At 40.6% G+C, this 14,547-nt stretch overlaps 1 protein-coding gene across 1 annotated transcript in view; it reads left to right on the top strand.

Annotated features, from left to right (window-relative positions):
- Nucleotides 1-12,775, top strand: part of LOC143289786 (voltage-dependent calcium channel type A subunit alpha-1-like) — a 160,923-nt gene extending 148,148 nt beyond the window's left edge. Inside the window, exons 41-42 of the mRNA XM_076598918.1 lie at nt 8,354-8,690; nt 11,435-12,775. Of these exons, the coding sequence (XP_076455033.1) occupies nt 8,354-8,690; nt 11,435-12,759 (1,662 nt within the window). The 3' untranslated portion in view covers nt 12,760-12,775. The remainder of the gene's footprint in view (nt 1-8,353; nt 8,691-11,434) is intronic.
- Nucleotides 12,776-14,547: the final 1,772 nt, after the last annotated feature.

The raw sequence follows: 14,547 nt of genomic DNA, 5'->3' as shown, positions 1-14,547 counted from the left end.
CTGTGACCAACTGTGAGAACCTGTGAGAACTGAATGCACTGTTGGCACCAGTCGGAAGTGGGACCACACAGTCAAGGGTCATCCTTGTCACGGGTGTGTCTTTGAAAAGTGTTGCTCTGATTTCCTGGTCAACACTGCAGGTGTCTGCATCATATTGCTCAGGCTTGTTACTGAGGGTACAGCTGTTTCGAGTCGTCCCAAACCTCAGTGAATCTCCTTAGCAGCATCTTCCATTTCCCCAATCATCATCATCATCGAAATATGCAAAACAAAATGTCCCAAATTCTGAAGTAGCAAAAAGCAAAGCAAAAAAGATCTGTGTTACCAACATGGATGTGTATAGTTGGGATTTTTTTTATGTCGTTCTTCTGCATTGTATCTGGCAGTGAAAATTTGGGGGTTCTGGTATTTGGATCACTTTCTTTTTCCCATTTTGTTTTTGGTGGTGGTGGTGGTGGTGTTTATTCTCTTTTCAGGTCTTTTGTTGCTGGAAGATGCTTTTTTACTGTGTATACACAGTATTCAGTCTTTGTGTGTGTGTGTGTAGATCAAGGATTGAGAGATGAAGCGCAGAAAGTGTGTGTGTGTGTGTGTGTTATGATTGTGACTGTGCGACTTGAAATGGCTGAGTTTCCAAATTCGGCTCTCACATTTAAGTTTGTTTCTTGATTATTTCATGTCTTGTTGTTGAACTCTGGTTTGTGACAGTAACTATCATCCTGTTAGGTCATGATTGATGTGTGAAAAGGTGGTTTTGGCTCACTTGTGTAAACAAAGTGAGTCTATGTTTTAACCCGCTGTTCGGTTGTCTGTGTGTATCCGTGTGTCTGTGTGTCCGTGGTAAACTTTAACATTTTCTCTGCAAATACTTTGTCAGTTGACACCAAATTTGGCATAAAAATAGGAAAAATTCAGTTCTTTCCAGTCATCTTGTTTAAAACAATATTGCACCTAATTATATGCAAACTGCATTTACTGTTATATTTATATTTTTTGTATTCTTTAAACTTGGCACTTTGACCTCTCATTCTGACACAACAACAAGAGGAGTCATTATTATCACTTTTTGTTCAAACAGGAACTTCTTTTGCTAAGCATGGAATTTTTATTTATTTTGCAAACGTTTTGGTGCAGATAGTGAAGAAGGGAAATTACTCTGTAATTAATGCTAGGGAACTTAATTTATCACAAGTGAGTCTTGAAGGCCTTGCCTCTCTTGTTAACATTGTTTTAATCAACATTATTGGGTGTTCTCTTTCACTGGTTTTAAGAATTGATCAGCCCTGTTATTTAATAAACCCAGTGAGGACAGATGGGCTAAAACCAGCATGATTTGATTTATCACTTTTTCTCACCTTCTCTTGACATTTCTGTGGATGTCAGACTATTTTGGATGAAGGGTCGATATTAAGCTGGGTTGGCAGGCATGCTTTCATGGGGGAACTTCTGTTGCTTGCAGAGCGAGAAGTAGGTCATATGATGTCATGGGTAGCCCACCACTTAACTAGCTTTTGAGTTTGCACTACCTGTGTTTATAAACGGGTCAGTTTGAATACGTAATGGAGGAGATGTGACAAGAAACACGCTCGAAGTAAACATGGAAGATTAAAGAAAATAAAGGACGTAAATAAAATAAAAGAAACAACTGAATCTTGTAAACTTGCAAAAAAATAGTCGCCAAAATTGTTCAAAATCCTTTTGTCAGGACAGGAAATTGTAGCCTTACGGTGATCGAGAAAAAACAGGAAGTGCGCACACAGTTCTCACTAAAAAATAACCAGGAGATCTCCACGAAAATCAGACAAAAGTAGGTCTGAACCCTCTCTGTTATGGAAACGGTCATTTAAGACTTGTTTGATATGTGCCATAAGAATGGAAACATGTTGTTTTTTTCTTTATCTGTCTGTAACGTCATCACCAGTTGTTTTTGCTTTTTTTTTGGAATGGCCTTTCTGCATTTTGAATAGTTCAGAATGTTCACTAAATGTTTAATAGCGTTATTTCTGCATTTTGAGTAGTTTACTTGATATTTAATTGCTTTTTTTTATGCATTTTGAATAGTTTACTTTATAGCTTGTTTTTTTGGTTTTTTGCTCATTATCTTTAAGCACACATTATTCTACTGAAACTGATCACAGCTTTTGTTTTCCGTTTCTTTGATAATTTGGGTTTGTACTCATTTTGCTTAAGTTCTACATTACTGCCTGTTGGCTTTTTCTTCAGTTTTTTTCTTTCTTTTTTAACAACTTTGTATGCAACAAGTGGATGTATGGACTCTGATTTATGCGGCTGTTATTGCGGTCCTGCCCTCTGCACCATTAGAGCCTGGAGCTAAGGGACGTTCCCAGCGTTTCCAACCAGTCCTTGCAAAGCCAGGACAATTCCCTTATCGCTCTCGCTGCCAGTCGCATCACCACCTCCTTGTCTAAGTTGAACGAGGTGACCACGCAAGTCATGGTTGTCTCCCCCTTTGTCGCTGGATGCTCGTCGTTTTGGTCCATCCCCCCCCCCCCCCCCCCCCCCCCTTCCCACGTGAAAAAAAAAAAGTCTTCTTGTCTTGGATTTTCTGCTGTCCCCTCCGTTTCTCTCTCCCTTCCCCGTTTTGCCGTACTCGTGTTGGGTTATTGAAAAGAAAAAAAAAAGAAAAGAAAAATGTTTTGATTTTGTTTGTATGTTGTTGTTCTGTTATCTTTTTTTTGTCTGGTTTTCTTTCTCTTTTGTTTTTTTGTGTGGCAGTGTTTTTTGTTTTTTTTATATAATGCATGATGGTTCTGTGGGGTTTTGTTTTTCTGTTCTATTTTCGTCGATTCTTTCACGTTTTCTTTTCTTGTTTTCGTTTTTTGTGCAGCATTGTACATCTTGCAATGTATCAAGGTTTTTTTTGTTTGTTTTTATTTTGCTGTGATTGTCCACTTTTTGTTGTGTGTGTTTGTGAAAATAGCTTGTGTGCACGTTTTGTTGCAATGAGTGAGTGGTTTTGGGTTAACCGGTTTCATTGTTGGTCTTTCAGTTGTTCAGGTGTTCATGTTATGTAATAGCTTTTTTTTTTTTTTGCTTTTTTTTTTTTCTTTCTCTTGTGTGTGTGTGTCTGAAATTAATCTCTTGGTTTCGAGTCCTGATCTTGTGAAAATGCACATAAGGCTTATATGAATTGGGGATGGTGGCTTCAATACAAGGTGCCGTAGATGTGGGGCCTGATATGCCTTCAGCACACATCTTTACCTTTACCTTCCTCCCAACAAACTTGTTTGCTGCAAAATAGAGTGTGAGCAGAGTGGGATGATATTCCGAGATACCAGCTGTTGTGATGTCACCATATTTTGTTACGCTCGATCGCAGTTTGTTCTGACGCTTCGCTAACGTCAAAATTGTTCTGACCAGTTGATTTTTCGACTACATAGTATGGTCACATGTGTATACCAAGGGGTCAGGCACTAGGAGGTCTGGGAGATAGGATAAGTCCCTTCCCTTAACTCTCTCCATACGAACGGCGAAAGAGACAACGTTAACAGCGTTTCACCCCAGTTACCATCATCAAAATATTGCAAGTGGAAGGCTCTTATACTGAAGAGGTGAATGTTGACAAAGAATACCACAATTCTGACGACGGAAGCAAAAGGTTGGGTCATTCAGACACCCACTGGACATCCGAGGGTTCTGTGTAGAGGAGAAGAGAGGACTGGCCGTACTGAGTGAGTTAACCCACCACTGTTAGCAGTCCAACTCAGAGAAACTTGGGTGAGACTCCAGTTCTCTTGCCATGCCATGCGGGAAGATAATTTTATGCTTTTTTTTTTTCTTTTAGAATTTGAATGTGAAATGATCTTAATTGGTCCACATTTGTTTTGATGGATTTTGAGTTGACTGATGCAGTGTTCTCTTTTTTAGGTATTTTTGTGGGGGGTGTTTGTTGTTAACGTTTTCTTCTCCGTTTCTCTCATGATCTGTTCCTCCTTGAAACCATCTGATTTTTTTCTTTCTTTCTTCTTTCTTTTGTAGTCTTTTGTTTTTCTGTCTTGCTGACAGTTGCATTGCCATTATCAGTGCACATACACCACTTCCGTTGATGACCGATTTTTTTTTTTTTTGGAGGGGGGGCGCAGGGGGCGGGGGTTCTGGTTTGATAAGTAGTGTTTTACTTCCCTTTCATGAACAGAGATTAGCTTTTGATATCCAATGACCTCTGTATTTTGTCAAATGGATTAGTGGATCGACTTAAAAAAAAAAAAAAAAAAAAAGGATAGTTCTGTAGTACTGTATTCTCCTTAAGGATGGAGAACAAAGACTAGTAACAACACAGGATGAGACGTCCTGTTTGCCAGGAGTGGTGGTTACAGAAAACTGGGGCCAAGTGTATTGGGAGAGGTGGCTAGTTTGGGGGTGGGGGGGTGTTTGGCTGGTCCATTTGTTTGATATTCAAATGTTTGATATTTAACATGTGAATGTTTTGTGAAGTCAGAACAACTTCTGTTTAATGTTATTTTCAGCTGTTTTTACAATTAACGGGCTTCCATATGTGTTTGATTTTCAATTTTCATTACTCGTCTAACTAAAGGAGGGTTTGATATATATGAGTACTTACACAGTGCCTATCCTCTAAGTGCTTTACAGTCATTTGCACAACAGGCTGCCTACCTGGGTAGAGCCGACTGACAGCTGCCATTGTGGTGCTTGTCATTCGTTTCCTGTGTCATTCAGTCAGCTTTCAGTTACACACACGTACACACTCATACAGACATGTGACATTTTACGTGTATGATCTTTTTTTCATTTATCCCGCCATTTACACCGTTTTCAGGGATGCGCATGCAGTGTAAGTTGTTTCCATAAAACCACCAAATAATTTCAGTGATAAAACAAGGACAAGGAAGAAGTTTGAAAGCTTTAGTTATGCAATTTGTCAATTGGTATTGAATGGGGTTTTTTTTGTACTTGAAATATGCATGAATGAACTTTGGATGTTTTAGTGTGTGGACCATGCGTAGGAGTATTTCTGCTTCACCCTATTTTTCAAAGTCTCACATTATATTGATTTATATTGAGTTTGCATGTTTTGCCTGCAAAAAAGATTTTTTGTTTTTTAATTTGCTAGTCATCACAAGACCTGTAGCTTCAGTACAGTGTTTATTTTGCATTTTTTGCATGTATATATATTTTTCTTTCTTTTTCTTTGTTAGAATGCTTCCTGTTTCGAGGCTTTTTCTGTGTCTCTTAGGAATTGTCATGGAATGAATATGTTGGTTCATTTGAGTATGTTAGATACGAGTATTTAGTGATATTCATTTAGAGTTATGTTGATGATATGAGTCATTTGGTTATAGTTTATTTTCAGTACTTTGGTGTTGGTTTTTTTTCTTTGGATTTTACATTATGATAGGCTTAAGTTTAAAAAAATATAAAAAATTTAATCTTTTTTTTTTAAAAGAACCACAGGCTAATTTAGCATGCCAAATCTATTGAAATGTATACTGAAATACATCAAAAGGAATTTTTTTCTGACCATGTAATGTTATATTTCACTGTGGAAGCTTTGCTGTTGCAAATGTTTCATTTCTTTAAAAAAAAAAAAAAAAAGAAAGAAAAGAAAACAACTATATATTATATATATATATTTTTTTTTTATACAAAAATCATCACTTTTGTTGAGTATGATTTATCAAACCTAGTTCAGTACAGAAGAAAAGCAAGCAAAATTGTTGAATATATTTTATAAGACATAGTTCATTGTTGAAAAAACTTTAGTTGAATGAATTTTACCAAACCTAGCTCACTGTCTGAAAAACATAAATTTTGTTGAATATATTTATCAGTTCACTGTCTGAAAAATAAAAACTTTTTTGACTACATTTATCAAACCAAGTTCGCTTAAAAAAAAATTAAAAAAATTAAAAAAAAAAAGAGAGAGAGAAGAGAGAGAAATGTTGTTCAATATATATTTTATCAAACCAAGACCACTGTCTAAAAAAAAAAAAAAAAAAAAAATTGTTGAACATATTTAATCAAACCTTGTTCACTGTCTAAAAAAAAACCAGTCTGATGAATAATTGTTATCTGACAAATGAAATGTTACATCGCATGCTTTGTTTGTGCATTTAGATTTCATTATGTCAAATATTACAATTGAAAGCAATGAATGTTTAGATTTTGAATTTGATCTGTCTTATGAAACAGTCCATCAATTATCTTTTAAAAGATAGATTAATAAACTATTTAAGGAAAATCTTTCACTGATGCCAGAAAAGACACAATCTGACAGTATAAGATTGGACAGAAAACCCAAGTCTTTCTTTTAAGCTGTTTTTTTTCTCTAAATTGATTAACAAGCAAGGCTTTCTTCAGGTACCCTTGTACTTTGGTAGCTTTGTAATTAATTTCACTGCAGTTTTGTTTTTAATTGTAAGTTTTACATGTTTTGCAGAGTGATATGCTTGTTTTTAATTGTTACTCTTTTAGATACAAGTTTAATTCAGTGATTGTGAGTGGGAATGCTGAAAGTTGAAGGAAAAGCATGTTGAAATGTGGTGTTTTTAAAGTCATGTTGAAATGCTTAGGTTCCAGATAATGTTGGAATGTCAGTTGTAAATATATCAATGAATGATTTTATGTATGTTGTGAATAGTACGTTTTTTTTCTGATTTTATGTATGCTGGTCTTTTCTAACAGCCTCAGGGTTTGTTTGGGTTTGTTTTTTTTCTTTGTTCTATTTTTGAAAAGCACTTTTGAATGGTGTAAGCTAGAAGCCATCAGCTTTGATAGGTTTGCCAGAATTGATTCTACGTTTCAGTGTTGTGGTGCAATCGCATTCTCTGTTTAATGGTTTTTATTATGAACAAATCTTTAGTCAGGGGGACAAAAAATGTGGAGTGATGAAGGTAACGCGTCCGCCTAGGAAGCGAGAGAATCTGAGCACGCTGGTTCGAATCACGGCTCAGCTGCCGATATTTTTCTCCCCCTCCACTAGACCTTGAGTGGTGGTCTGGACACTAGTCATTCAGATGAGACAAACTGAGGTCCCATGTGCAGCATGCACTTAGCACACGTAAAAGAACCCACAGCAACAAAAGGGTTGTTCCTGGCAAAATCTGCAGAAAAATCCACTTCGATAGGAAAAACAAATAAAACTGCATGCAGGAAAAAAAAAAAAAAAAAAAAAAAAAGGGTGGCGCTGAAGTGTAGCGACATGCGCTCCCTGGGGAGAGCAGCCCGAATTTCACACAGAGAAATCTGTTGTGATAAAAGGAAATACAAATACAAAATGACCAACAGGTGGTGGTGTTTTGGAAAGGTCAACAGCAATAAAATGAGCTGAAAATCTTGGTCTCTTTGGTGTAATTTTTACTTTTTCAGAATTTCTATTTCTCTTAACAATTTTTTTTTTCAGTCAGTGTTGCACAGAAGTTGAAAGCAGCTGTGTTTTGTTTCCTTTTTTTTTTTTTTTTATAAAAAACAACAAAACAAAAAAAACGTTTCCCGCTCTATCTTTCAGTTTTGTTAGTGAAGGGTAAAAAATATGAAAAAGATTTTCACGTTTTTCATCCAGTTTTCACAAGAAAATATTATTGAAAAGTATGAAAAGGGTTGTATAGGGGTTTTTTTTGTGTGTGTGTTTTTTGTTGTTGGTTTTTTTTGTTTTTGTTTTTTTTACAGTGAAGCATGAAAAAGATTGCATATGCATATGATTTTTTTTTTTTTTTTAATTAAAAAAGACATGTTTTCCTTTATATCCACACTTCACACTCAGCCTTTCGTTTTTCCCAGTGAAAGGTACTGAAAAGCATGAAAAAGACAATATATTAAAATGCTTGTTTGTGCAGGTTGACCGATTATGGATACTTCATATAGAATTTAGGGTTGATTTGGCTGTGGGTGACATTGACGCAGCTGTGAATTCAGTTCACTCAGTCCAACCCAGCCCCAAACTTTCCTTTACCATTTGTGCAGTGGGAGAGGGTGTGAAACCAGCCAAAATATACAAGCAAGTTCCACTTGTCCATTCTTGAGTTGTGAAGTTTCATCTCTCTCTGGATGAACAAGATTGTAGGACTGATTATATGTTGGGTTTTGTTTGCAAATTTTGGAGTTATTTCAAATGTTTGGTTTTGTTTGCAAATTTAGGACTTGCTGTAAACGTTGGGGTTTTGTTTTTGCAAATTTTGTACTTATCGTAAATGTTGGGGTTTTGTTTGCAAATTCTGGACTTATCGTAAATGTTGGGGTTTTGTTTGCAAATTCTGGACTTATCGTAAATGTTGGGGTTTTGTTTGCAAATTTTGGACTTGATTGTTGGGTTTTTGTTAGTAAATATTGGACTTTGTTTTGTTTTTCCCCCCGCCTCCCTCGCCCCCCCTGCCAGCCCAATGACCGACAGGACTTCTCCCGAGGGTTGCGGCCGGAGCATGCGGGTCATGGAAGCGCGCCGCGGATCGCAGGGGTGGGACTACCCGACAACAACCACCACCACCACCGGGGAGGGGGAGGAGGGGCCCACACCCCCTCGGCCCCCACCTCCCCCATCTCCCCCCGCACCCCAATCAGCGCCCACAGCCCCTACGGGTCCCCGCGGGCCTCCCCCATCCCGTCCAGACGATCTCCGTCGCCGCGGCGATTCGACGTGGGCTTCGCAGCGGCCGTGACTAACTTGGTGGAGCAGGCTCACACCATCGCTGACCACGACCGCAAGAAACCCTACGGTGAGTGGTGATTGTTTTTTTCTTTGGTCTTTTCTTGCCGTAGTAAGAAATAGCCGAGCGCAATAGCCGAGTGGTTAAAGCATCGGACTTTCAATCTTGAGAGTCTCGGGTTTGAATCTCGGATAGGCGCTATATAAATATCCATATATGTTCTTCATTTATTCATACTTTTTTTTAAATATGCACACTATATTGTCTACACCTTGGTACAGAGCTTCGCTTTTTGGCAGCAGTAAGTGTCCAACAACAACAACAAAAATACTGGAAAATAACAAGATAACTTTGAAGGCACCAAACAATACAGTTGAGTTGAGTTACTCAAGGAGGTGTGTCACTGCGTTTGGACAAATCCATGTAAACTACACCACACCTACTAAAAAAAAGACTCCTGACCAATAGCATAACTATGCACAGTAAGAAAGAAAAAATATACAGACAGTGAACTGATCACAAGGGGGGCAGTTCATATATCCGTAGCAGTGTCAATCTCAAGTTCATACACAGAACCACAATGATGCCAGCAAAATCTAGTGACACATACAGGGTAGAATCCAACATGGGTACATAATTTGCTCTGGACTAAAACTTAGTGCAAGTAATGCCTTAAGAGTAAGGAAATTTATGAGTTGTGTCATGTGCTTTTTTTTCTTTTTTTTTCTTTTTTTTTTTTTTTTTTTTTTGTGGTATGCATGCCATTGTTGAGTTCAGATTGTTTTGATTCCATGATTTTTTTCTTTTCTTTTCTGTTTTTATAGAAGTTCAGGTCATTTTGAAAATCTGTTTGTGTTTTATTCAATTTGCGTTTATAAAAAAAAAATATATATATATTTATTTGGCAACAAGAAGATGAAATCTGTAAAGTTGCATCTGTTTTTGTTTCTTTGTCATTTCCATGCCGACTATGGTGATTTCCAAGCAGACCATGGTGAGATATTGGATGGCTTGGATGTGTGGATAGATGGAGACATGTAGGGAGAGATGAAGGTGGAGGTGGAGGTAGAGATGTGAGCATTGAAAACTAGTGAGTGGGGAAGGGGGTGGGGGGTACGGGTGTGTGAAGATGGTTGAAAAACCTTTCATTGAAATGATTATATCTGGATTAAAGGCAGCAAAATCAGTTGGTTTTTTTATGATCAGTGCATGGTGGGTTAAGGAAAGATTATGTATATCAGAATACAGGAAAGATAATGACATGGAACTGAGATTTCTGACAAGTACATGCACTGTATTTTGGCAAGATTTGTCAGTTAAAGTTGGAACATTTGAAATGAGAAAGACGGGCGCAATAGCCGAGTGGTTAAAGCGTTGGACTGTCAATCTGAGGGTCCCGGGTTCGAATCACGGTGACAGCGCCTGGTGGGTAAAGGGTGGAGATTTTTCCAATCTCCCAGGTCAACATATGTGCAGACCTGCTAGTGCCTGAACCCCCTTCGTGTGTATATGCAAGCAGAAGATCAAATATGCACATTAAAGATCCTGTAATCCATGTCAGCATTCAGTGGGTTATGGAAACAAGAACATACCCAGCATGCACACCCCCGAAAACGGAGTATGGCCGCCTACATGGCGGGGTAAAAACGGTCATACATGTAAAAGCCCACTCGTGTGCATACGAGTGAATGCAGAAGAAGAAATGAGGAGGACAAATAGAAGAGTGAGAGAGAAAGAGAGATTTCTTCTTGAAGCAGGTGGACAGGAGAAGGGATTATCACAACTGACGGACATTGCAAACAAACTTTCATTGAGGTTTCTTCTTTTTTATTATTGATTTCTGTATAACTTTTAACATCTTACCACATCTGTCTGTATTTTTCAATGAATTCATTTGAGTGTGTGTGTGTTCTTTGCCTTTGTGGAGAGAGATTTGACACTGTCATCAATTTTTGTTGTGGTGGTTGCTGCTTGTTTGATTATGTTTTTAAGAGAAGACATTTTCAACATTCAATCAAGCTATTTACCCAGGCTACAATAATAATGATGATGAGTTTAGAAGTAGTGGTAAATTATCTGATCAACAGTGCTTGAAACCTGCTGTCTTGACTGAATAATAATAATCATCATGTACATTTGTATATTCACTCTGAGAGCTCCAGGTGCTTTACATGAAAGAAAAGAAAGATACAGATTACATAAACCACTCACGACCTCTCTCTCACACACACACACCCCCCCCTGTCTTGAATTATTTCCTGTTAAAAATATCTGTGTTTAAATTTGTGTTACTGATGGCAGCAGAAAACAAAACAATAGTGATGAATGTTGCTAACTTGGTACACAAAGCTCTAACATAAGGAAGCTGAATAGTTGGGTTTTTTTTTTTTAATCTTTATATGCATTGTTTACTCCATTTGTAGAGGGCCAATGAATGTTGCTAACTTTGTACACAAAGCTCTGGACATAAGAAAGCAGAATAGTTGGGGTGTTTTTTTTTTATCTTTATATGCATTGTTTACTCCATTTGTAGAGGGCCAATGAATGTTGCTAACTTTGTACACAAAGCTCTAACATAAGGAAGCTGAATAGTTGGGGTTTTTTTATCTTTATATGCATTGTTTACTCCATTTGTAGAGGGCCAATGAATGTTGCTAACTTTGTACACAAAGCTCTGGACATAAGGAAGCTAAATTTGAGTTTTTGATTCTTTCTTTATATGCATTGTTTGCTCCTCTTGTAAAGGGCCAGGCCCAGTACAAAACTAAACCATCTTGAGTCTTGAATCTCTCTCCATGCGTCTGTTCCCTCAGTGAAACACGAGGAGAACCTCCCGTCACCCCAGCCCCGGGGACGCACACGGATGCGCTCCATTGGACGGCCTCCTTTGCAGTCCCAGTCGTCAGTCCTGGGCTCCCCGCTGCCCTCCCCTGGCCACAGGAAGGGGCGTGACCGGGACGAGCACGGCTTCTACCGCTCCACCTCGCTGGAGACGCGCTCACGCACGCCCTCGCCCAACACGTCGCAGTCGCCCTCGCACCAGGAGTACTACGGGTCCACCAACCTCATCGACCGGTCACGCAGCCCTTCTCCGGGCCCCGGAGGCGGAAGCGGAGCCCAGTCCCCACCCAAACGAACTCCGCGCAAGCTTCCCAACGTGCCCTTCGTGCCCAACCCCGCCCCGCCCTCCTCGGGCATGGGGCCAGGACACGCAGCGGTGCCGGTGGTTGGTGGGAGGGGGGGGAGCGTGGTTGTGGGGGGGAGCGTTCCTGTGTCGGGCGTGGTCCCGCCGACCAAGCCGGCCACGCTCAACCTGTCACAGCCGAAGCTGAAGGAGAGCATGCCTCGCGTCATGCCCTCCCCCACCATCCCCCAGGCGCCAAAGTCCCCGGGCAACATCAACTTCCCCCGGCTCTCCGCCTCCCCGACCCGTGTGCCGCCACGCAGCGGCGCCCATGACGACAACGGAGTGGGGATGGGAAGTGGGACAGCAGGACCCAACCCTCACCCAACTCCCAACCCCCACCATCACCACCCCCCGCCCAAAGGGGGGCCGTCATCGTCGTCGGCCGCTGCAGCCAGGCAACAGGCGCCCCCCCCATACCAGCCCCCGTCCCATCACATTCCCCCACCAGGCCGACTGGCTCGTCCGGAACCCTACAGCCCCACGGAGAGGAACAACCTGAGCAAAGTAGGGGAGACCGCCCACACCACCGCCAGCACCGCTTCCCACAAACCCTATTCGCGGACTTCCGCCCCAAGGGGACACGCACCCAGCGACGGCTCGTCCCGCAGTCGGGGAGAGAGGGGGGACAGAGAGAGGGGGGACAGACAGCACCATGTTTCCGATCGCGGGCCATCTCCACGAGTGCCCAGCGGGATGTCGCCAGATTTACGCACGTCTGACCGCAGTAGGATTCTAGCTCATCAGTTTGACAGTCCCGTCGACGCCAGTGTGGTGTCTAGGGGGGGTGGTTCCTCGGGGCCTGGTGGTCGAGGGGGGCGGGCACGAACCACCCCCACCCTGCCCAATGGGTTCAAACCCAAGGCCGGGAGAAAACAGGAACGCTATGAAATGCGTAGCGATATTAACATCCCTTTAAAAGAGGACTCCGACGAGGATGATGATTGGTGTTGATTTTTTTTTTTTTTTTAAATCAGTGTATCTTAATTAATTTGCCTGACTCCACCACCCTTTACATTTTTTTTTTTTGTCGCCCATTTTATCAACGCAACTGGTTGATTGAACTTTTTTCTTTTCTTTTTTTTGCTAATACATACCAAATGTTGTGGCTGATTCGTTTTTACAACTGTGTTTTGAATGTGTAAACATTCCTTCCCTAACTTTCTATACAAATCTTTCAAGGTTTTCAGCTTGCTTGTAATGTGGGGTTTTCTCTCTTTTTTTTCTCTCTCTCTATGAAACGGCAGTTTGTTGGGGTTTTTTTTACATCATGCTTATTACCCCCCCCCCCCCACTCCTTCCCCCCAACTTGCATGTGCTCTTACTACTCCTTGGATTATTGTCAGCATGCGACGACAGATGTGTGGAGAGTGTGTGTTGCCCGACGTGCGTTTCTTCGACACAGTATGCACACAAAGTATCAGGCACCTTATCGTCGTCATCACTGCTCTTCAGAATGCGTCATCGTTTTTGGGGAGGGGTTTGTTGTTTTTTGTTTTGTTTTTTAAGCTGTGCTGCATGTTTGTGGACTGGTGTGATTTTGATCCCGCAGAAAAAGAAAAGGGTTTTTTAGTGAGGTGCACTTTGTTTTTTTTCTTTGTTCTTTTTAATGCATTATTCTCTTCCCTCTCAGAACCAGCTAAGCTTTATTCGGATCCCTACGGTTTGATTGAGTTTGCGTGTGTGTATGTGTGCACACACGCCAAGTGTTTGTGAATGGCTGTGGCCATGATCTTTTCCAGCATGGATTCGTGTCAGATTGACTTGGTGTTTTTTTTTTAATACTAGTATTGGATTCATGTCGCATTGACATGTTTTTTTTTTATACTGGTATTGGATTCATGTCGCATTGACATGTTTTTTTATACTGGTATTGGATTCATGTCGCATTGACATGTGTTTTTTTTATACTGGTATCCATGATGGTACATGGGGTGCTCTTTTTTTTTCTTTTTTCTTTTCTTTTTTCTTTTCTTTTTTCTTTTTTTAAGAACAGGAGAGGAGAGTGAATGCGGAAAGAAACAAGAACAGTCTTTCCATCCTCCACATACGCCTTGCCAGTTTTCCTGCTGGCGGAGTTATGTGCATTGAGACAAAAGTGACTGTAACAGAAAATGATGTTTTAGTAAGGTTGAATTATTACATGCAGAGAGAACACCTGTTGGACTGTTAAGACTATTCCATTCAACAACAGGCTACAAGACAGACAGGTCTTTACACAGAGTGGAAGTGCAGTGAGCGGTCACTGCATGCAGGGAAAGGGGCAGGGGCAGAGTGCTGTTTGTCAACATGGAGAGGGATGGTTGGTTACATTCCTTGCATGCGCTGCCAGAGTTAGTGGAAGTGTTGACAGTAAGAGGTAGACTGAAAGAATCTCAGTTAATGTCGAATTACATGAGGTAAAAGGCAACGTGTCAAGCCACAGGCAAATGAAAAATTGAATGGTTGCTGCGACGGGCGCAATATCCAAATGGTTAAAGCGTTGGGCGTTGGACTGTCAATCTGAGGGTCCCTGGTTCGAATCACGGTGATGGCGCCTGGTGGGTTAAAGGGTGGAGATTTTTACGATCTCCCAGGTCAACATATGTGCAGACCTGCTAGTGCCTGAACCCTCTTCGTGTGTAAATGCATGCAGAAGATAAAATACACACATTAAAGATCCTGTAATCCATGTCAGTGTTCGGTGGGTTATGGAAACAAGAACATACCCAGCATGCACACCCCCGAAAACGGAGTATGGCT

This window comes from Babylonia areolata, chromosome 14, assembly GCF_041734735.1.
Source record: "Babylonia areolata isolate BAREFJ2019XMU chromosome 14, ASM4173473v1, whole genome shotgun sequence".
Classification (NCBI taxonomy): Eukaryota; Metazoa; Mollusca; class Gastropoda; order Neogastropoda; family Buccinidae; genus Babylonia; species Babylonia areolata.
This window is presented reverse-complemented; position numbering and strand designations above follow the sequence as displayed.